Source organism: Galeopterus variegatus, unplaced genomic scaffold, assembly GCF_000696425.1.
Source record: "Galeopterus variegatus unplaced genomic scaffold, G_variegatus-3.0.2 Scaffold967, whole genome shotgun sequence".
Classification (NCBI taxonomy): domain Eukaryota; kingdom Metazoa; phylum Chordata; class Mammalia; order Dermoptera; family Cynocephalidae; genus Galeopterus; species Galeopterus variegatus.
In genome coordinates this window covers 99,515-123,053 of record NW_007727078.1, presented here as the reverse complement: position 1 = coordinate 123,053, position 23,539 = coordinate 99,515, and the positions used below count along the sequence as shown (strand labels likewise).

Here is a 23,539-nt window from a genome sequence, read left to right as displayed (position 1 = left end):
TATGTTGGGACAGATGGGAAATTATTTCAGTTTAATATGTTCTACTGCTAAACTTTAATTTATTAGAAAAAACAAATGGGGTAGAGAAAGATAGGGACTATAATACAAAATAGGACCTAAGAACTTAAGTAGGCACAGTCAGTAACTACTAAAACAGGAAAAATTGGATTAAAAACTTAAAAAAAAGGTTAGAAAAAATTATTTAACATATTCATTTTTTTAATAGAAAGTAATTTTTATATTAAGGTTTTGAGAATTTCTTTTAGAAATTTAAAGGTATTAAAAATTAAAAAAAGATTATGGGACATTTAAATAATGTTGTGTAAGATGTATAGTTGTAATAGAGATATAACTTGTGGCCAGGGCCTCTTGTGTCTGCCTAATTCTTTTTTTATCGGTTTTTTCCAAGTCACCTTTTTATACCACAAGTGCTTTGGGTCATGTGGAGTTTGGTCTGGGAAATGTAGGTGATTAGAGAGGAGAAAGAAACTTTCTTTCACATGATACGTATTCATTGGTATATTCACTGACATTCTTTAGGACCTACTGTGTATTGCATTGTCCTACATGCTATAGGATACATGAAACATTCAAAGAAACTTAGGACATGACTCTGCCTTCAAAAGTGTACAGTTTAGCTGAGGAAGCAAGTCTTACAGCTGGGATGGAGATCCAGACAATAACATACAAGCAAACATGAGATGTGTAGGTCCACCTCTGTATCTTTGAGTGGCTTAGTCTATATCATGTGGCATTTCAGACCAAAATCCTTAATTAGGGTCTGAGAATTCAGGGACAAAGACCTTATTGCAATTCGTAATAGTGCAAAACTGGAAACACCCTCAGATTAACCAACAAGGCTGAGGTTGAACAACTATTGACTTGACCATAGAATGTTATGCAGCCATTAAAAAGAATGGGGACAAAATTACACTGAGATAGCATAAAAGGATGCTGAACACATATTTTCGAAGGACAAAAGTAAGCTCTATAGTGATCCATATAGAGTGATCCCATTTATATAAAACAGACCTATGTATACCTCTGCATATGTATATATTTGTATCTCCATGTATTATGAACATGTATATGTATACATATGTGTATATAAATGCAGACAGAATAGAAAAGTAATGCCAAATTGTTACCTGTGGTTCCCACTGGAGAGTGATAATGCGGAATAATAATGAAGAGTAGCTTGCATGTTTTATTCTACATATATCTGCAATGTATGAATCTTCTACAACAAATTATATCATCTATTTTTCTGTTAGATTAAAAATAAAAGAAAAAATAAATATGCTGGGTCTTGCTTTTTAGGATATATTCAGATGGTAGAACAAGTAGTTTGTTTTATACTACAAAGGAAGATGAGTTTTGTTTGTGGTTTCTGGATGAAATTACAACAGATAATACATTCGGAAGACAGAAAAAAGTCTGTAAGCTAATGTCTAAAGTCAGTCTTTGATGGGAATTGGCTCATGTTTTATGCACATACTCCAAACCTTTCCCAACATTTGTCAACAACCAGGAAAACATCTGCTTTCTTTGGCAACTAGAAAAGGAAGATAACTCTCTTTTTCAAGGGCCACATGTTTATGCCTTCAGGTGCTCACAAATATGCCTATGAACTGCATTATAGGAAAGGCAGGGCATATTGTTACATAGTCATACAAAGAAAATACATGTTATATTTCAGTCTAGTTCTTACCTCTCTAAGTGGAATGCTTATACATGTTAAAGGGAGATGATTCTTGAGGAAGGGAACGTAGGAACGTGAAATGATATATAAAATGCAACTTAGCAGAAATTTTGATCTGTCTGCTGTTTATCTCGGTTGGGCACAGCCTGACCATGATGGGTATATCATCTCACACCCTCGCTTCCCTCTTTCCTACCTCTTCCTCTTACTGGCCTTGAGGGAATGTGTATAAAAGACATCTGGAGGGCATGTAAAGCCATTCTACTGCAGACTTCTAGGAGCAGCTCACCCTCTTGCTGAGGTTTCCTGGCCCTGGAAGCAACACTAGCTCAGCTTTCCCGTCATGAGCCTCAGACCTAACTCCACCTCCTTCTGTACCAGTGCGAGCCTACTTCGTGTCTTACAGGTGTTGCTGCTACTGTCACTGCTCCTGGCTGTGCTGTTTTCCTCCACCAATGGACAATGTAAGTGAAACTTAAGGAAAGCTGAAGATAGAGGCCCTGCTTTCCAGCAGCTGTAGCTGCTTCTGCAGCTGTGTTTGGGGGAAAGACTAGCCTGGCACTTCTGGGGCTGGAGAATGCCATTATACTAATAATTCTAATTATTATCAAGAGATATGCTTAGTGGGTACTTCACATGGCTGGGCATTCTGCTAGGCACTTTACTAAATAAAGTTTTACAGATCATATTTGCAATGACCTTATTACAGGGGTACAATAACCCTCAGTTTACAAATAAGGAAACTGAGGAAAATAACCATAACCACTAATAGAGTCACATTTTCTACCCTAGCTGAAAGTATAGATGGTGAACCGTACTTTGAACTGCGCTGCTTATGTATGAAGACTTTCTCCGGAATTCATCCCAGTAACATCCAAAATTTGGAGGTGAACAGGGCAGGACCCCATTGTGCCAAAGTTGAAGTGATGTAAGTCACTGTTTCTGGAAGTCACTCATTATGGAAGCCGTCTTATCCCTCCCCTCCACTATTTTCGGTAGCCTCACAGATAATTTTGTTCTTTCTTGCAGGGCCACGCTGAAGGATGGGAAGAAAGTCTGCTTGGACCCAGAAGCTCCCAGAATCAAGAAAATAGTCCAGAAAATTTTGGAAAGTGATGGATCAGCTGCTTAATCTGTTCTCTTTCTGCCAAACCTTTTTGCCTTCCAGGAAGGGTAGGAATTTGAAGGCTTAACTTTCCACAATTCTTATTTATCCGGGATACCTATTCTTACTGTATTAAAATTTGGATACATTTTCCATTATGTTTCAAAAATTACAGTTTATTCTGAGAAGGCTAAAAGATGACAGAGAACTGGCCAGTTAGAGCAGTTGGATAGAGTGTTATAACACCAAGGTCAAGGGTTCAGATCTCCCTACAGGCTGGCTGCCAAAAAAAAAAAAAGAAAGAAAAGAAAGAGAAAAGATGACAAAAGATGGAAATGAGCAAGTCTAGTTTCAACGTGTAATATATGGTTTGCTCCCTAATTCTTGGCTAAACATTGTACTGTGCTTTGTATTTCTTTATTTGAAAATTTCTTTCCATACACATTTGTGCTAATTTTTCTTTCTACTTTGCTGTTAGACTAGACATGTCTACAAAGATTAATAGATTTCATAATGATTAGTGATATTAGGAATCACACAGTGCCCAGCCTAGAATACTTTCTCAGTAATGTTTGTTAATATACTTAAGGACTTAATGGAGTTTTTCAGTGTCTTAGTTCTAGGATGTCTTGTTTCAAAACATTCTTTAAAGTTTTGAAACATTTTCTGACAGTTATTATACCCTTCTAACCCTACAAATAATAAAGTTGTAAATGTAAGTCTTGTAAACAGTGATTATTTACTCTTAAGTGAATATATTTAATGCTAGTAGGGCAAAAATATATGAAAAAGAAACATTAATATACTCTACAAAAACAACTCCAGTATTTTCTGCAACAAAAGAAAAAGAAAGAAAAAGGTAGCTTTTATCTAATGTTAAATGTTTTACTCTGGCATGTTTGTCTACATTTGCATTTATTTAATATGTACATGATACAATTTTTGTATTAGAAGCAGCTTTGCAAGTAAGTATAATAAAGAACTTAAACTTTACTGAACTATTCTTCTTTAATCAAAGAACTTTTATTCATTTCTTAATCTCTAACATTTATGTCTGCACTACGCTTACAGAAGTATTAATATGGAATAAAAATTTGCTATTGATTTGTTGTCTTAAAATGTTTTATCTACAAAATAAATGCATTTATTAAGTAATAGTTAACCAAAAAATACATAAATAAACATGTAATAAAGCAGTAAATGGGGATTGTATTCATTTTCATTAGTTTTTTTTTTTTTTTTCTGCAACAATTCAAAATAGCTCAGGCAGCTCACTCACATATCCCCAGTGGTTTTCCACTGAAATCTGACAGGGTCATCTTCTGAGACACGAAACAGGGTTTGCACTATGCTTATGTCTCTTGAGATGCAGGTGTCTTATTTTTGTGTGCATGTATTGCATTATATATTCTGTTTATATGCAGAGAAAGGATGATTTAATTGCCACTCACTACTGCCTAGATTCCTTTACACTGTAAATATTGAAATCTGAGTGTAAGGTTGCACACACCCAGTATGTTGCCCAACCATATTCAAAACCATTCCTCTTATCCATTCTCTCTGCTGCTAACCCAGAAAGGGCCTCAAGTTTCAGTTCCTTAAACATAGATGAATTACAACATGTTCTGCAACAGCTATTGTGCTAGATGCTGGAAGTTCAAAAATACATGTCACAGAGAATTGCCCTTGAAGAGATCACTGTCCAGTGGGATAGGCAGACAAGTGGACAAATAGTTACAATCACATGTAACACATGTTAATATAGAGGTATGCTCTAATTGCAGAAAGGAACAAACACACCAAGCCAAAGCCTTATCATCATCATTTTCAACACTTATTGACTTCACTAATCTAGCTACTTTGTATTGAGTGTCTATTATAGTGCCAGAACAGTGAAAACATTATGACCTCTAACCTCATAGAGTTTTCCACCAGGAAATAGAATCAGCGTGAACACTTTTAAACACAAACACACATATACATCTCTGTGTATAATGAGCATGTGTGTATTTGTGAGAAATAGGAAAAGCAGAAGGTGCTATAAGATAGAACAACAAAGGATCATAGTTAGATATAGCTGTCAGGGAATGCCCCTCTGAGGAAGTGATGTTTAAGCTGGCACCAGAAATATGAATAGAATTTAGCCAGCTGAAATGATGGGTGGTGGGAAAGTAGAAGAAAGAATGTTCCAGGCCCAATTATTAAATTGCATGTTCCTGAAAAAGTCCAGTCCTGCTAAGCATTAAGATGTCAGTTAGTTCCATACAGTGGGCTCCTGATACACTTCACCACTGTTAATCAATGTAACAAGAGAGCCTTTGGCTTTGGGATGAGGGTGTACCTTGCCCTGATCAAGAGCCAATCATTTTTTTTTCAGAGAAGGGAAGACATTCCATACTGATCTCTTCACCTTCACTGTGTGGGAGTCTGTTCTTACCCTCCATCCTCACCTCATCATTTTTGTCTTTAGCTCCCAGGTACTCTGTGTCTCCTGAGATCATCACTGTGCCCCCCAGCAGTGCACGCCATCTAACCATGCCCCTGACACTGGCCATGGACCTGGCAGGCACTGGGAGATGTGGCCCGGCAAACTCTCCTTGTCCTCTCTTCTGGATTATCATCTAGGATGGAGCCTAACAGAGAAACATACATGTGCTAAGTTTTTACAAAAGGAATGTGTTCAATGATTACTTTTCTAGGAGTTATTTTTTCAAGGAGCAAGAGTAATGAGGAGAATAGATCTTGCTTCCTACGGTATATTGGATGTAGAGCCTTGTAAATCCCTTCAAAGAGACTGTGGAAGGCTTCCACAATCAAGTGAAATTCAGAAGAAAGTTATTGTCTAGAGAACAAATTCAACATTTTAGTATCAGGAAACAACTACAAACAACACACCTTTAACACACATAGCTGCCGAATTCAACTCAATGGTAATCAACAAGAAAGGCAGGAGCTTATAGCAGTTTTTGGTAATGCAGTTGGGAAGGAAAACAGAAACTGTCTCTGCTGTGTAAAGTGCATGGTGACCACAGAGGCCTCTGCTATTACCCATAACAAAGAAAACATACATCTTGTAAGATCCAAGAACTGTTTTTAACTCCACGAATATGCATGTATACAAGTTTGGGTTGTAGGTATGGATCCTGTTACCATAACATAAGGCCAGCTCCCAGGCAAGGCAGCTGACCCCAACTATTTTTTTTTTTTTTTTTTTTTTTTTTTTTTTTTTTTTACTTTTAATCTTGGCCGGCCAGAGCTCAGCTCTTTGCAGAAGTGTCTTAGCTTCCGCATCGCTGTTCCTCACTGCCCACCCCAGGCTTCCGGATGGGACGGACGATAGGGATAAAATGATGTGCCTGGGGAGTTCCTGGAGCCACTAACCTGTGGAGCCCCAGTTCCACTTCTCTTGAGCACTCGATCCCGCTGCAGCCTCCGAGACATGAGCCTCCCAGCGGGCTCCGGCGCCTCCCGCACCCGGCCCAGCCTGGGGCTGCTGTTCCTGGGGCTGCTGCTCCTGCCAGCCTTGGTCGCCATCGCCAGCGGTGAGATCTGAAGCAAGGCGGGCAGGGACCGGGCGCGGCGGGGAGAAGGTCCGGGCACCCCGGGGCTGGGGAGGAGTCGTTAACGCTAAGGATACCAGCTACACTTTATCGTGCTTGCTAAGCGTGCGGGCACGGTGCCCAGCGCCGCACGTGCGCTTAACCACCTGGTCAGCGCAACTTCTAAGGGAGGTATGCTTTGTGGCTAAGGAAATGCAGGCAGAGGAAAAGATCCCTAAGGTATCTCCGGCCACTCATGGAGTCACCACTCCCTCCCCTACTCCGGTCTTCCCATCTCTCGCTCTCTGTTCTCAGCTGATCCCGAAGAAGGAGATGGGGACCTGCAATGCTTGTGTGTGAAGACCACCTCTCGAGTCCATGCCAAGCACATCACCAGCCTGGAGGTGATCAAGGCCGGACCCCAGTGCCCCACCGCCCAAATGATGTGAGTCCTTGCACTGCTTCAGTCGGTGCCCACGCTTTGCCTCCTCTGCCCGGTCCCTCCCCTGTCTCTTCTCATCCATCTTCAGATCCAAGGACTGATAGGCGCGCCTGTTCTCTTTTCCCTGGCAGCGCCACGCTGAAGAATGGGAGGAAAATCTGCCTGGACCAGCAGGCCCCCCTGTATAAGAAAATAATCAAGAAACTTTTGGAGAGTTAGCTGTCTGTCTCAAGCTGTACGTTTTCTATAGAACATGGTTTGTTTGTTTTTTTTTCACTTTCAATCCGACTGTGAAAGAATCTTCTGACGTTTATATTAGCCTTCAAATCCTAAATAAACAAATAAAATAAATCAAGATGTGGTATAGTTAAAACATTTCTTAACAATAACGCAAAACATAAGGCCAACACATCACAATTTCATATATATAAGCACCTCCAGAGTTTTAAGCAAAAAATATTTCAAAGGAATGTTTGGTTTAGTAAAACTGGTTTTGATTAGCGTTATATGTTGGCTGATACATATTTGCATGTCTATGGGAGCGCATTACTTCATTGCTACATAATAATTAGTTTTGTCAGTAAATATTAATGCACTTAAGTACTACTAGACTACTTTTTAAAAAAATTAAGTAAGTCAGGCTCTGCTTTTATCCTCTTAAGATTTATCTCTTCCTCAGTATTATAAGAAATTAATCAAAATGAAACCAGAATTACTACTCGATGCTCAATATAATACTTTCAGGGAATCACATTAAAATATCTTATTCTTCATTGGTCCTTGGAAAATGTTGACATTTCACAAAAATGAAATGTTACAAACAGTTCTTGTACCCACATTATTGCCTGTAATAGATCCCTCATTTGACAAACCTGCAAGGTTGGTTCTTATTACTTTCTACTTATACACCATTAGTATCACTATAAGCATGCAAATGTCTTGCATATTTTTTCCCTCAGTATTCTCAGGTTCAGGGAAACCTATTTGCAGTTCACCACTCTTCCATGAATTCCTTAACATGTGAAATTAAGTTTGTATGTTAAATAGCTGTGGAAACCAGGAGAGGTGCAGAGTGGTATTTTCATTCTTGCTTTAGGAAGACACTACTTTGGGGAGAAGGCAAGGTGTTGCGATGGGGGTATGTTAGTTACCTTTTGCTTCTGTAAGAAATTGCCACAAACTCAGTGGCTTAAACAACACAAATTTATTATCTTACAGTTCTGGAGATTACAAGTTCAAAATGAGTCTTACAGGCTAAGCTCAAGATGTCTTCAGTGCTGTGTTCCTTCTGAAGATTCTAGAGGAGAATGAATTTCCTTGCCTTTCTCAGCTTCTAGAGATTACCCGCAGTCCTTGGTTCAGTGGACTCAGTGCCCCTTTCTCCATCTTCAAACTGCATCCCTCCAACCTGTGCTTCCATTTGCATATTTCCTCTCTCTACTCTTTTACTGCTTATACCCTGCCTACCTCTTGTAAGGACTGGTGGGAATACATTGGGCTCACTTGGATAGTCCAGATAATCTTTCCATCTCAAGATCATTAATAAATCTGCAAATGTGCCATGTAGAGTAACATATTCATAGATTCTAGGGATTAGGGCATGGAAATCTTGGGGAGGAGGAGGGGGAGAATTATTCAGCTTACCACAGTCCAGTTGAGGCAAGGGAAAGCTACAGACCCTTGCTCATGGGCTAATGCAATTCCAACCTAACGTGACATTTGTGCAGATGTAGGGTTAAACTCCTAAGAGAAAATAGAGAATGGAATAATAAATCTGTCTAGGGTGCGGGGAGGGTCCTTAGGATGACAAACTAATTAAAATAGACACAATTTATAGAGGCTTATGAAGTACCACAATAGCATCTAAAATTTCCACACCTACATTGCCAGTTGGGTAGTACATTCCCATTACAGAGTTGAGGAAACAGTCTTGGAAAGAACACAGCTCGTCACAGACCAAACAGATCAGTCTAACTCCCAATTCCATGCACTTGCTTTCTCTTTGTGCTGCCTTTTGCACAGGTAGGTGGCATGTTAGCTAATTCTTCAGAAAGGAACTGTGCAATAAACTAGCTCTTGAGGTGGAGTAGGAGTTTGCCAGAGGACAAATGGAAGACTGGAACTGCCACAAGATGAAAAATACAAGAAAGACACAAGATCATTAAGTCCTCAGCACATCTGGATGACAGTTTATGCATAGTTCATAGTTCTGCTGGAGTATCTATGAGAGAAGAGAGGGAAGAATGGTCTCCCAACTAGTTTTTGCCCACGTGGTGTTTTTCACCTTCAGTACAGCTTATGCACTATTATCCAAATTTTCTTTCCAAAGCACAGATACAAGCATGTCAGGAGGTCCAAAGTCCTTAATATGGCACTCGTTGCTATGCCACACTCACTTCACCTCTTACTTTCCACATCTTAGTGCCTTGGTTTCCACATCTGTGAAATGGGGATTATGAGTGTCTACTTCATAGATTTTTTGTGAGGACTAACTGGTTGATGCATGCAAAACACTTGACATAGTTCCACATAGTCTGTGTTTAATAATTAGCATTAGTAACTATTAATTATATTATTGCTACCAATATTTCTCTCAATACATCATCCCAGTTAGTTTGGAGTGCTGAGTAAGGCATTTAATAGAGCAATTTATGATGATGAGTAGCAAAAAAGTTTGTAATAGCAATAAAAGTTCCTCAAATCAAATGAACTTTGTGGAGAAAACATTAGAAATGAGGTGAGAATGGTATGTTTTTGCTATTTTTTCTTTTGCTGTCTTCCTCAAACAACATACTTAGTTGTATTCAATAATTAGTAAATGTGACCTAACGTGTCAAAGGGCCAAAACAAATTTTGCGAAGTCAACCAATGCTGAAATGCTGGTGCCTCCTAAATCCTAGTTTCAGAATTACCTTGGTCTGACTGTCCTGAGAACACTTTAATGTTGCTGCCTTTATCAGCAAGAGCATTGGGAGAGGGCTTTTGCTGGGAAAAGCCCAAGTCACGCAGCAGCTTCCTTTTTAAACATTTCCTGGAGATTGAATGTACTTAATTGCCCGAGCGCCACCCCCACCCCCCACGCCCCCCGGCCACTGGCTGGAGGCAGTCAGCAGAAAATATCCACAGACTTGTCAGGCACTTACCGCATAGTCACAGCCTCTATCAGCAGAACAAAACCACAAAGAATGTTTTGCTCTTGGAAGTTGCTCTGCATTTTTGTAAAGTTTGCTTTTTTTCTTTCTAATGCTTTTGTGGTAAAAACAATTTCCTCTGTAATGCATAGAACATTGAGGGTTTAGCTGGTTTTAAAAGTACAGTATATCCTTGTTTTTCTCATCGTAAAAGGTAACTCATTCTCATTAGAGATAACAGAAAACAGAGGAAATCCTTTTTCAAAAACCTGTAATTTCATCACTTAAAAATGTTCTTTTTCATTTTCAAAATATTTGTCATTTGATATGGTCAGAAGGCGAACTGCTGATTTTTAATAAAGAATAATTTATTTGCACACAATCATGAAGGAAAGATGTAGTAGTTACTTAATTGCATCACAACTAGTTAGGCAGCATTCCCAATTTTACAAATAGGAAAACAAGTCCCAGGATAGCAGAATAAGTTTTTCTTGGCCAGAGAACAAATGGCAAACCCATGTGCTCTTACACATACGAGTATGTAGGTACTGTGTGTGTGTATATTCACTGTGTGTATTTATGTGGGTATGTATTGTATTTCCACACATACAACACACACATAAAACAAGTTCAAAATACAATACTTAAACTTGCTTTGTACTGTGTGTCCTGATATTTATTTTCTATAGTATTCTATCCTAGTATATTCCACTTTTTAAAAAATGCTGACCACAACCTGATTATGTGGTTTCATAACCCACTGATGGATTGTAATGGGTGGTTTAGAAATACTGCTCTTTAGCCGGCCCCGTGGCTCACTCAGGAGAGTGCGGTGCTGAAGATGCCGAGGCCATGGGTTTGGATCCTATATAGGGATGGCCTGTGCACTCACTGGCTGAGCGTGGTGCTGACAACACCGTGTCGAGGGCTGCGATCCCCTTACTGGTCAAATATATATATATATATTGCTCTAGTTCTTTGATTAAAGAGTCAAGTTTTGATATTCCATATTGGAGTCCACAGTGTATATAAACACCTTGGAGAGTCTGCCAGGGCAGGATGCTCAGGGCCAGCTGGATAGTTAAATCTCCCTTTCTCTAGTCTTCCTCCAATCTCAATCTCCATTCCTGACCAGGGGTTGCAGTCTTGGGAAGCCCATGAGGAATAGCTTCTGGGGTGAAGATGTCACAACAAGTAGGATGTTGTCTGGATTGTTGAGATTCTAGATCCTTTTCAGCTGGGGGCTCATACCTATAATTCACTGTTCTTTCTGCTCTAGCCATGTACATCCTAGTTTGGTGCCTAATGCAAATTTAATTTAAGGGCAGAAAATACATTGCTTTCTAGGAGAGCTAGAAGAGAAGCAAACACATTCACATTTAATGGACTTAATTAGTGGTTTTATCCTTATTTCTTCTTCCCATACAGCTCTTTTCCTTATTATTTCTTTAGCTGCTGGCTCTAGCCCAATGGGCCTTTGAGTAAAAGCCTTGGGTTAAATCTGAACTTTGACTCTGTGTGACCATGAACCTCCCAAGTTTCCCCATCTGTAAAACAGTGGCAATAATGTCCACCTTGCAGGGCTGTTGAAAGGAATAAATCACACTTATAATAGGACCCAGCATGTGTTCTGACTCAGAATCCAAACCTGGTAAGTAAATGTTCATTTTCTTCCCTTTACTTGGAGCTTTACCCCCAGAGCACATATCCTTTCAAAACAGCAGCGGCCACAATCCTCAATGGGCCACAGGCAGACCATGCAGGACATACCAGAACGCCTTCCTCACAGAGCCACAACCCAAAGCTTGGGTACAGACAGCTAGTTAAGAAAAGAGTTTAACATGATAGACACAAGTGGTATTTTCCACTCATAGGAACAACTGAAAGAAAATCAAGTAACAAAACCACAATGTTTATCAACCAGCATATCAGTAAGATTATAAAATATACAAGACATTTGGTGATGGGGGTTAACTGTCTCTCTAGTAAAGAAAACAAGAAAAAGAAATAAGCTTTGGACGTAACCTTGCCAAACGTTTATTTCTCTGCTGAGGCAGACACAACATGGGGATTATACCATTATCTGGCGTTTATGGTGAGAGGCAATAAACTTGAAAGCAGAGCAGTCATCAAGCGGAGTTGGAACAATTAACTTCTACTTATTAGTTGCACTGGGTAATCGGTTTTCTTTTTTCATTGATTTTAAGGATTTCTATAGGTACCATTAGAAAATAAAAAATGAAGCAATTTATACATATGTTCATCAGAGTAACTATTAAATTGCACTGTGATTATTTATCTGTCTGTTTTCCTACTTTAAATCAGCAAATAAGGGCCAAGAATATTTCCTCTCCTCATTTCTAATTCCAGAAAATATGTCTGACAGAGTAGGTGCTAAATAAATGTTTGTTAAACATCAACTACATTGAGAGGACGATAACGCAGTTAGTGCTGTGATAAAATGGTGCAGTTGGGTGCTGAAAATAAGGCGCTTGGGCAACAGAAAGTTGGCTTAACATTAAAGACACTGTTTTCCCTACTCTTGACCTTGTTAGGCTCACAGATCTCTATAAGTTATTCAAAGACATCATAACGCGCTCAGGCCATTTACTTCCTGAGTGATTCATCTGAAGTTTTAGCAATAGTCACATCTGTAACAATTAGAGAATTTGTTAAGAGTTCCCCTCTTTTGTCCATCCATACCCTCCAATCACACACATATGCTACAATATGTGCTCACATTATTTGATTGTAGAGGATCACATTCAATGTGTAACATACACTTATGTAAAATACACACAACCAATTCATGGTTTTTCCACTTCCACCATAATTTACACCATATATAATTGGATCTCATATTCCTTTAGTGTCCTTAACTAGTTCAGAAATATTAATCAATGAACAAGCTCAGTCACATCCTCAGAGCTACCCGTTTGAAATCATTATTGTTCAGAATTCTATGCCTCAAAGATCACCTGAGTATGTGAACAGAGCTTAAAAAGAAAAAAATAAAACTAAAATATTTTTGGCCAAAAAATTGGAGGATAATGAACATTGAAAAATACTGTAAACAGCATACTGAATATCAAGTTTTTTAATGATGATTCATAATTTTCCTTGTCAAAATCTGTACCTTTTACTTAGCACGCTACTTTCATTTGAGGTTTATACACTCATTTTTCAACTTCCTAAATTTTGTTTTCATAATAGCAAAGTCATAACAATGTTTTTATCTCCAAAAAAAATTTCTTATGTAGTTATTTCAAGAGAAGTTTTCTCATTTCCTTATTTTTTTTTCTTTTTTTGCAGTTTTTGCAGTCCTGTATTTCTTCTTTTTATACTATATGATAATGATGTCATTTATTTAGTGAGTACCACTTCTGGATAGTTCAGGAAGCAGTATTAAGAAAATGAAGAACCAAAAAATATTACAAAAATTAAAAAGCAATAAGACCCCCCTCCAAAAAGCTAATATATTGAATAATTTTTCAGTGTTAACTGAATGATTTTAAGTATGTGTAGACTGATCATATCATAAGATCATCATTCCAGGAACAGAAAAATAAATGATCTAGCATTGCAGAAGAAAGTAAATAGACTATATGAAGAATTTCACATCAGAAGTTGGACCTTATCCAACCGTACCTCTTCTACTAAACCCATCACTGTGCTTTATACACATATATGAATAAAAAATGTAGGAGAACAATAGTTATTATCTATTCACTTTCTGCCTAGGCCATATACCTTTAATTACTTGGATTGTCCCATCCACCATGAAGAAGATGATTCATAAAAGTTGAACGTGGATACTCCAGCTCCATCTGTGGCAGGCAACCAGGACCTCCCTTGCTTTATTCCTGACATTGCTCCCATCCTGTTCCAGACGTGGGCAGATCAGGCCCTGTGGCTTTGAATGTATTCACAGGTCCCATCTGTGTTCTTGGGACTTCTTGGCAGACCTTGGCCTCAGAACTTTCTAAGGACTTTGGTTTGGATTCATTTCTCTGGCTGTCTCAGGGAGGGTAATCTTTCCCAACTATTACCGTAGAATTCAAACTCTGGCTCTGGCCCAAATATCTCATCTGGGTTCACTTATACCTACTGAGAGGTTTTAGGCAGTTACTGAGTGGTCAAAATAAATAAATAAAAAGTAAGGACATCTAGACTGCTGCAACCCTGATGTTCTGACCTCAGGACACTTTGGTTGTGAAACAGTGGCCTGAAATGTTTTATTCATTCATTGTTTCAACAAACATTTGTTGAGTACTTACTGTGAACCAGACTCACATTGGAGACTGGTAGATGCAAAGAGAAATGAGACAACATGATAACTTTCCTTGCAGAGTACATAATCCAGCATGGGAGTATGTAAACCAATGGCCCCCATGATGTGACTCATCAACCTCTTGGAAGGAATTATGAGCTTTTGATAAAGGTGACATTTGAAAATGCCCCTGAGTGACAACCAAGAACCTCCAGTGCCTGGGCCATGCCTATTCTCCTGCTCGATTTCTGTGCTCTCCTTACCTCAATGTTAAACTCCAGGTTAAAAAAAATAATTTGCTTATTTTCATTCTCAGTGTTCTTTGTTTACACCGTTTCTAGCTTTTATCCCTTTGCTCATTTGGTTCTCTTCTTCTGGCATGGTCCCCAACCTGCTCACCTTAGGGAGCACTCTCCTCCAGAAAATTTTCTGTCACAACTCCCAGCCTTCAAGAAAGGGAGCCAGGTGCCCCCCTCCTCTGAGTGCCTATGGAGCTCTGTGCATTGCTGAGTGTCTCAGGCCTCCAGACAATGCCATATATTTCTGTCCTACCCATAGACTGTGAGTTCAGTAGCGGTGGCACCCTGACTTTTTCCTATTTGTAACCTAATTTTGAGCTGAATTTAGTTCCTAGCTTGTAAGTAGTTGACAAATCGTGAATGGATGAATGGATAGATGCATTAACAATAAAGTAAATAGAGCTGCTTGTGTTGGAAAGCCATCCCTAGCAGAAGTGTGGAAGATGGATGGTGTTAGGCAAGATGATATCACTGGCAAGAGATGGACATCTAATTTAAACCGCTTTAAAAGAAAAAAGAAAAGAAAGAAAACCTGTTGAACTACATAACTGAAAAGTCCATGAATAAATCAGAGCCAGCTAGAGAACGTAAATATCCAATGTGTTTAGAAATGTGTCCCACTTCATGTCTTACTTGTGATTTCCTCTGGGCCAACTTCATTCTCAGGCAGGTTCTCCCCAAGCATTGGCAAAACTCTAGGCCCCCATTTTACCAGTTTAGCAACCAGCAAAAACTGTTTTGTTCCAGCAAAAACTCTAGGGACTGTCTCTGATTTGTCCAGGCTTAGGTGACTTGCCCATCTCTGAATCTATCAGCAGGGTTGGGGGTGGGACTTGACAGGAAAGAACTGAGAACGGGTCATCCTACCTGCACCTCACTGGCTGAGAGCCAGTAATCTAGAGTGTGTTACCAGGAGAAAGAGAAAGGGGAGCCAGACAAGCAGTCTCTGGGGAGACTGAATGGTGAGGCTGACCTTGACCCTGACACACACTGATGCCCTTGGACAATGGTGATTGACGGATCCAGGAATTTAGTGTCATGTTCACACACGTCTTTCTTCTTCTCCCCTCAGATCCAGAGTCATTACATCAGAAGACACAATTTGGGGGCAAAAGGAAAGGCAGGTATGAAGGAACAAGTTCTTAACGCAAGCTGGAGTAGATAGAGCCACACTGCATGTCCCTGCCTGCCAGTCAGCACAGTTTCTGCTGAGCATGGAGCAGTGGCCCAGTCTAGGCTCTCCCCTGCCAAAGCACAGCCTGAGTCATAGGTCTACTATGCTGGCCATTTATTTGGGGAAATGTTCCCAATGTATAGGACTGAAGAACTGGGAAGAGTGAAATGGAAAAGAGTGTGTGGGCAACTGGGGTTTAAACCTACTGGGGACCCTCTCAGAAATAATGTAGAAAGTCTGCCTAAAACACGAAAAAGGGGGTAATATTTACTCACTGGCTCCTGTTCCTCATGGGCGAGGGATGTTCCCTGGCAGCAACAGAGAAACATTGGGCCAGAAAGTGAAAGATACCTGATGTGGTGGAGGTGAGGAGCTGTCGGGTTACACCTGCATGCAGCTGGTTACTGCAGCAATGACTGGGTAGAACACTGGGCCTAGAAGATGTAAGCACTGTGGATTTTACTGTTTGTCAACTCTGAAAGTTTCCATAATGATTACATTGAGCATCAAAGTTTACATTTTTAAAGATTCTTCCATTTCTTTAAGGATCGTTGGTTGCATGGGTTTAAAGTCTGCATAAAAATCTGGCATTCAATTCTTGAAACATAATTGGCTTGGAGAAACACTTGTTCAAACAAGAGAATAAGTTCATTTATTATACTAGGCTATAGTATTCCTGTGCTTATAAATTTCGAATTTTGGAGATCTTATGGATTCAAGTGGCGCATTAAGTAGAAAATAACTACAACAGCAACAACAACAACAAAAAACCCTTTTTACCCTCATCTATGAAAAATAAGTGATTTTGATTCAGTTTTCCCAGGAGTCAAGTTGTGCATAATCTACAAATGTTGGCTGTTTCTTGACATGCTTCATTTCCTTCATTCTTTTGGCAGTCAGTTCCTATGGCTAAATTAGAGTTCTACTCTCCCTTGGTACTCTCATTCACGTCAGTTTTGGGTTGGGTCTGGAGACACTTACAGAAATGCTTTCTGTTTTTCTTCAGTTACAAGAAATAGATGAGAGATTTGAATGGCATGATTAATGATGAAGGCAAACTATTTAATCCTAAGAGACATGATGAAATGTTCAAATTGGAGCAGCAAATATTTTGTATTTTCATATTTGAGTGAATAAGTGCTCAACAAAAATTCAATTTCCTTTCTAGAAAGCTAGCAGGTAAAGCACACATGTCCACTCATTTTATTTTGCTGGTATTTCAAATTGATTTAAAAAGAGAAACTTTTAAAAAAAAATAAACATTTTATCTTGAAATAATTTTAAATGTACAAAAGTTGCACGTGTCTATGTACCCTTCACCCAGTTTCCCCTATTGTGAACATTTTACATTATCATGGTACCTTTGTCAAAGCTAAGAAACCAACATTGGCATATTACTTTTAACTAAACTTCAGATTTTATTTGGACTTCACTAGTTTTTCCATTAATGTCCTATTTTGGTTCCAGGATTCAGTCCAATGTCCCACACTGCAGTTAGTTGTCATTTTTCTATAGTTTCCTCTGGACTGTAAAAGTTTCTCAGTTCTTTCTTATTTTTCATGACTTTGACAGTTTTGGAGAGCACTACTCAGCTATTTAACATCCTTAATTTGGGTTTGAAGAATGTTTTTCTTGTGATTAGACTTGGGTTATAAATTTTTGGAAAAAATACCGGAAAGATGAAGTGCCCTTTTCATGACAACATATCAGGGGGTACATGATATCCACATGACATCACAATGCTGATGATAATCTTCATTATTTGGTAAAGGGGTAGTTGGCCAGGTTTTTCCAATGGTAAAATTACCAGTGTATTTTATTTTCAGAATTGAGTACTTTAAGAAGATATAATAAGTTATATGGCACTGCAGGAGAGAGTTATGCTGTTAGTGAAACAAAACTATGGAGATGTCTGGTGATTTTACTGTCTTTATTTTAGAATAAGTAAATTGAACTATTCAACTAGGGAAATAACAAACAGATTTTGTTCGTTTGTTTGTGACCGGTAAGGGGATTGCAACCCTTGGCTTGGTGTCGCCTGCACCGCGCTCAGCCAGTGAGCGCACCGGCCATCCCTATATAGGATCTGAACCCGCGGATCCGAACCCGCGGCGGGAGCACCACTCGCTGCGCTCCCAGCGTGGCACTCTCCCGAGTGAGCCACGGGGTCAGCCCACAAATAGATTTTTAAAAAATCACTCCTCTCCAGAAATTTTTAATTATCTATCATACTATCATAGAACTTTTTTCTCTTTTTTTTTTAAGTCAAAGCATTATGGTTAAGAACCATTTTCTTTAAATTTGATTTTCAGGCTCAAGGACATATGAGCTTAGGGAAGTTACTTAACCTCTCTGCACCTCAGTTTCTTTATTCGCAACTTTAAAAATCTATAAAGATAAAAATAATATCTATTATTAGGGCTATTTGGAAGACTGAATGAGTACAATATTTGTAAAAGGCTTAGAAGAGCATAAGTAAATGCTCTGTACCTTGGGGTGGGTGTGGAGGTTTAACAACTTACTCATGATATGAGGCAACTAAATAAAGGAAGCAGAATGTTTCATATTTACTCAGAATCCTGTGAACTCTCATAATTTAACTACTATGTTTGCTGGAAAAAGTTTTTTTCAGTGACTTGTTAAAGTCTGTTCCACAGACAAAACTTGAGAGAATAGAGAAAAAATATCTCTTCATGCCTTTCTCAGTTTTATAAACTTCATAAAATGAACATGTATTGCAACTACAATTAGAAAACAAAACAGCACATATTTCAAATTTTAAAGAATCACTTTCATATTTCTAGGCCAGTTTGCCATCAAATCCCAGAAAAAGAGTGATAGTAAGAGGAATAACCACACAAACTCTCAATTATTCCTGGGCTGGTCACATTAATATTAATAAACTTTACATTATTTCTCACTTCTTATTCCTTAATACAAATTTTAATCTCCCTTTAATTTTCCAGGGTTTTTATAATAGGAATATATTGATAAATACTAGAGTATTTTTTAAAATGGTCATTCATTTTGTACATCTTTTTCAATAAATAAGATGAAGTGTCTTTTATTCAAACTCCCTTTCTATAGATGAAGAGATTGAATGTGGGACTACAAAATAAATTAATGATCCACCTGAACAGTAAAAAAAATAAAAAAGAGATTCCATCTGAATGTACCTTTAGCATAGATATGCCTTCCTTTCTGAAAGCCGATACAGAAAATTTTATTTTGTACTTTTTAATTTTTAAATTTTTTGTAAATTTTCGTTTTTTTATTTAAAAGTTTACAGCATTTATTACACCTTGAAACTGCTGAAGACATTTTGGCCTCCATTGAGTCAATGCTTTTCTTCTATCCTTTCTGTCAAGGAATTTAAGTGATTAGGGAGATGTGAGATATTTTCTTAATTATTGAAAAAGACTGGAGCACATATCCTATCTATAGTGTTTGTTTTAAAGAAGCACAACATTCCAGCACACCTTTCCATTCCTGACCAAGATTATTGTAATGGCATCATAGGTACCCCTGAGCCCCAGTAACCACAAAGGCATTTTGGACACACTGAGATTGTGGTATTTATACAAACATTCTTCCTTTTTGGACCTGCCTTGATTTCTTAAGGACACACGTTGCTCAATATGGTGTTGCATACAGTTAGGGACAGGTGGGTGGCAGTAACAGATAAAGTTTAAACGTGAAAAGAACAATTGGGGAGTGAAAGTTTCCGTTCGATTTTTTTTTTTTTTTCCTTTTATGGAGAGATTCACGACAGGTTGAGCTTCTGATTAAGCAATGTTGGAAAAAGCTATCTCCATTTTATTTAATTTAACGAGTATTTATAAGGCGCTTAATCCGTGTTGGCTCTTTACAAATTTTGACTCTATTCTCATAGCCACCCTGGGGGTAGGCACAGAGCAGGCGATACATTCAACTAACTGCAGGCGGCAGAGCTGCGTGCCCGTGCTGGGCTATGGGCACCGGCTCTGTCTGTTGAGCTGAGCTGTTTGTGTAGAGCCCTGTCCTGGAGACATTCGCCCCTGGAGCAGAGACCGTTCCTTTCTCCTCTGCCCCCTCCTGTCATATTCCACGTTTCCAGAGGTCTGAACTCAGTTTAGAGAATCACACATTTAAACCGTCTAAAACCTAACGATGAGTCGAAGTTTCTCTGAAATTTCTGGGGGAAAAAAGATGAAGGCGTCGGGTTAAAAGACTGAAATTCCTGATCAGAAAACAGACATGTCAATGTTTCTAGAGGAAGGGGTACCAACACTGAATACCAGAAAGTCCTGTGATGAATGGACCGTGATTTCAGGTGCGCTGGGGCGTTTCGCATTTCATCCGCACGCATGCGTTTGCGCTCAGAAGCAGGGTGCGCTGGCACCGTGCCCTGGTGTCTATGCGCTGTGCTGTCCAAAGACCCACTGCAAAGGGGAACCAGGAGCCTGCCCGACGTGGTCCCTCCGCATCTTCGGAGGGACCGCCAGTGCCGTATTTCCCATGAAATCTGAACCCCCCTCATACATGGAAAAGGAGACCTCCAGGGAATTTTCGAAGTTCCAACATTTCAGAGGGAAAAGAAGTTATACGGAATACGAAGGAAGAGGTCATGCTACAGCCCTCTCTCTCTGAAGTGACAACTGGATTCCAATTTTGACACTGACCCATGTTCCAATCAAATGCAAAACGTAAACATGATGTTCTACGTGTGATTGGACAATATACAGCACGAGGAACGAGCCGAACATTCTTCTCTGGAATCCGAGATGACCGCGCAATTTTTGACGGAGAGCATTGATTTCAGATGTATATGAAATATCCCAAACCGAAAATTACAGAGCCAGAGACCCAGAGAGGACATACAGAGGATAACCAGCTAAGCAAAATCTCCCCTCTCCCCGCACTTAGTCCAGCCAGGTCAGACAACCGAGGCATAGCTCTCTTCCTCCAAAGACGACACGCTGCCCCTGTCCTAGGTGTCCCAGCTCAGCCCCCAGCTCTTTTCCTCGTCTCTGCCCGGCGCACGGGGTCACTCGGCGCCCCTGTGCCCCGTCGCACGCGGTAACTACAGCGCGGCCGGCGACTAACTCCACCTCTAGGGGTTTGGGGCAGAGAGCGAATGTCCCCGAGTCGCAGTGTCCCGTGACTTAACGCAGGAGGCGAGGCGGGTCGGGACCCAGGGGCGGGGCCGGCGCCCTTCACCAATGACTAACTGCCACTCTAAGGGTCTGGGACAGAAAGCGAATGTCCCCGAGTCGCAGTGTCCCGGGACTTAACGCAGGAGGCGAGGCGGGTCGGAACCCAGGGGCGGGGCCGGCGCCCTCGTTCCTGACTCAGAGAACGACCTGGAGCTGCGGGAATTTCCCTGGCCCGGGGGCTCCGGCCTTTCCCGCCCTAACCGTGCATAAAAGGGGCTCGCCGACGTGGGGGAGCCACAGCGCCCGCACCGCAGCCACCTCCCCGCCAGCTCTCCCTGCAGGCTCCGCCGCCCGACCTCGTGCCCAGCCCCATGGCCCGCGCCGCCACCCCCGCTGCCTCCTGCGCTCCCCGGCTCCTCCGGGCGGCGCTGCTGCTCCTGCTCCTGGTCGCCGCCGGCCGCCCCTCCACAGGTGGGACCCGGCGTCCTGGGATCCCAGCGGCGGGTCAGGGCTCTGGTGGGCGCCCATCTGGGGACAGCCCCGCTAACCGAGTCTCTTCTCCCGACAGCGGCGCCCGTGCTCAGTGAACTGCGCTGCCAGTGCTTCCAGGCCCTGCAGGGCGTCCACCTCAAGAACATCCAAAGTGTGAAGGTGACGTCCCCGGGACCCTACTGCGACCAGACCGAAGTCATGTGAGTCCCGCCCCGCGGTGCTGCTGCTCCCGCCAGAGTCAAGTCGCCCTGACCCTCCTGCTGTCCCCGACCCCGACCCCCTGCCCGACCTCCTGCCTCACGGGGACCCTCCCTTCTCTCTGCAGAGCCACTCTCAAGAATGGGCAGGAAGCCTGTCTCAACCCCACAGCCCCCATGGTTAAGAAAATGATCGACAAGATGCTAAACAAGTGAGTTATGGTTTCTGTCTACACACGTGACTGGAGTCCTTGGTCACACATGCTGGCATCTGTCCCCTGAAGATTAGATCAGAGAAACCCAGGGTTTAGCTGAATGACTGAAAAAAGTCATTATTATTTTCACAATCAAGTTTACTATTAAGATCATTAATCTGCTTTGGTGACAGGATATTTCTAGTGTCCTCCATCCCCACCCACACCCTTTCCCCATTCCAATGAATGTAAGTAAACCTGCTTTCATTAACATTCTCAGTGGTGTTGGCCAGTTATGTGAAAATCTTTGCACCTACCCCGCCCCTCTCCCAGTTCCTTCTAGGCTTCAGATGAAAAGCGGACCTCTTGGTTTTTTTTTGCAACGTGGGCCTTACAGTTCAGTGGTGAAGAGCAGGGAGTTCGCAGTGATACTGCACTGAGTACAAATGTGGGTTCCACCACCGATTAGCCATGTGACTCAGGACAATGTTTTAGTTTATCCAAGACTCTAAAACGGGGAAAGTAAAAGTAGCTCCTTCATGAGGCTGCTCTGAGGCATAAGTGAGGCCCAGTGTGACAGACAGAGAGCAATGAGGTTCTGGCTGTCTGTAGCCAATACTGCAGTAGAGATCACAGCACCCCACCCCATTCCCATTCTTAAGTAAGAGGATCCAGGAGCCTAGAGGTCTCTGCCACAAGCACAGGAATCACAGGCAGTAGGCGTTTGGGTGCGAGGCTGGTGAAACTCTGGAGCCTAGGGGCAGGACAGGAGAGGAGTGCTGTGCATCGGCTTTCCTGAGCACCTACTAAGGACAACCATTTTCTCATTACAGTGACAACTCCAACTGACGAGCAGGAAAGAAGCAGCTCATCAGTGGCTGTTTCTGAAGCAGACCCTGCCTCTACAGGAATAAAAGAAGAAAAAGAGAAATAGCTTCTGAGGTCACCTGGATGCGGCTTAGTGTGTTTCAGCATCTATTCGGAGAGTTTCTATTTATTTATTTATTTGCCTGTTTATTTGCTTGTTTTCAAAGATTCTGTGTTAATATTTTACATGTATAATAATTAAGGTTGTGATTGAATCTATTTGCACACTGTACCAATATATTTATTGTTTATTTTTATGTCAAGCCCAAGTTAGTTCAATTCTGATTCTTATTTAATTTGAAGGTAAAAGGTTTTCAAGTGTTCTCTGGTCATTGTATTAATATTTCTACGGAGCTCACAGCATGCCAGGTCCTGGTATAGAGGCTGGGGGGTCCAAGCAAATAGACAGTGACATCATTGTCAGGGTAGGGGAATGTGTGTGCACATCTATTTTCCTAACTGTTTAAAAGAATGCCAGCTGTTATTTATTGAAATGATTTTACAGTATGTGGTCAACATTTCTTATGTTGAAGCTTTAGGTACTATAGTTTTCTAAATATCCCTTGGACATTTTATGTCTTTCTTGTAAGGCATAATGCCCTATTTGGTGTAAATTATGCAGTATTTCTCTATGTTTTGGAACAGAAATGTTTAAATATTGATGTTTTTACAAAGAACATGAAAATAAACTATTTAAAAATAAACTTTAAAAAAAATTTCTGAGGGGGAAAAGTTTTCACCCTCTGCATCTGTGGCCTATTATTGATCAAAGAGACTCAAAGGGATCTCAATGCAGATATCTGGGGCTCTGTTTTTCTGCACAGATCTTTCCTTTCTGCAACTCTGCTTTATAACATCTCACCACCTTAATTTCCCTGAATTCAGATTGTGTCTCCTCAACTCAGCAAGACCACTGTGCCTTCCTCAGAATCTCCCTCCTTGAACAGTGATCCAGAATTGTCAAACAAAACGCCAGGGTGCTCACGGACCTA

General features: G+C 40.7%; 3 protein-coding genes across 3 annotated transcripts; all 3 read left to right on the top strand.

Moving 5' to 3' along the window:
* Positions 1-2,044: 2,044 nt before the first annotated feature.
* PPBP (pro-platelet basic protein (chemokine (C-X-C motif) ligand 7)) lies at positions 2,045-3,800 on the top strand. The gene is made up of 3 exons (XM_008573814.1): positions 2,045-2,166; positions 2,495-2,630; positions 2,732-3,800. The coding sequence occupies exons 1-3, from the start codon at positions 2,046-2,048 to the stop codon at positions 2,832-2,834; spliced, it is 360 nt and encodes a 119-aa protein (XP_008572036.1). The 5' UTR covers position 2,045; the 3' UTR covers positions 2,835-3,800.
* Positions 3,801-6,147: 2,347 nt separating this feature from the next.
* On the top strand, positions 6,148-7,143 carry LOC103591376 (platelet factor 4-like). Its single transcript, XM_008573813.1, has 3 exons — positions 6,148-6,349; positions 6,662-6,791; positions 6,920-7,143. The coding sequence occupies exons 1-3, from the start codon at positions 6,247-6,249 to the stop codon at positions 7,005-7,007; spliced, it is 321 nt and encodes a 106-aa protein (XP_008572035.1). The 5' UTR covers positions 6,148-6,246; the 3' UTR covers positions 7,008-7,143.
* Positions 7,144-21,103: 13,960 nt separating this feature from the next.
* Positions 21,104-21,808, top strand: LOC103591375 (growth-regulated protein homolog gamma-like). Its single transcript, XM_008573812.1, has 3 exons — positions 21,104-21,268; positions 21,366-21,489; positions 21,615-21,808. Exons 1-3 carry the CDS (start codon positions 21,169-21,171, stop codon positions 21,700-21,702), a joined length of 312 nt encoding a protein of 103 aa, XP_008572034.1. The 5' UTR covers positions 21,104-21,168; the 3' UTR covers positions 21,703-21,808.
* The last annotated feature ends 1,731 nt before the right edge of the window (positions 21,809-23,539 follow it).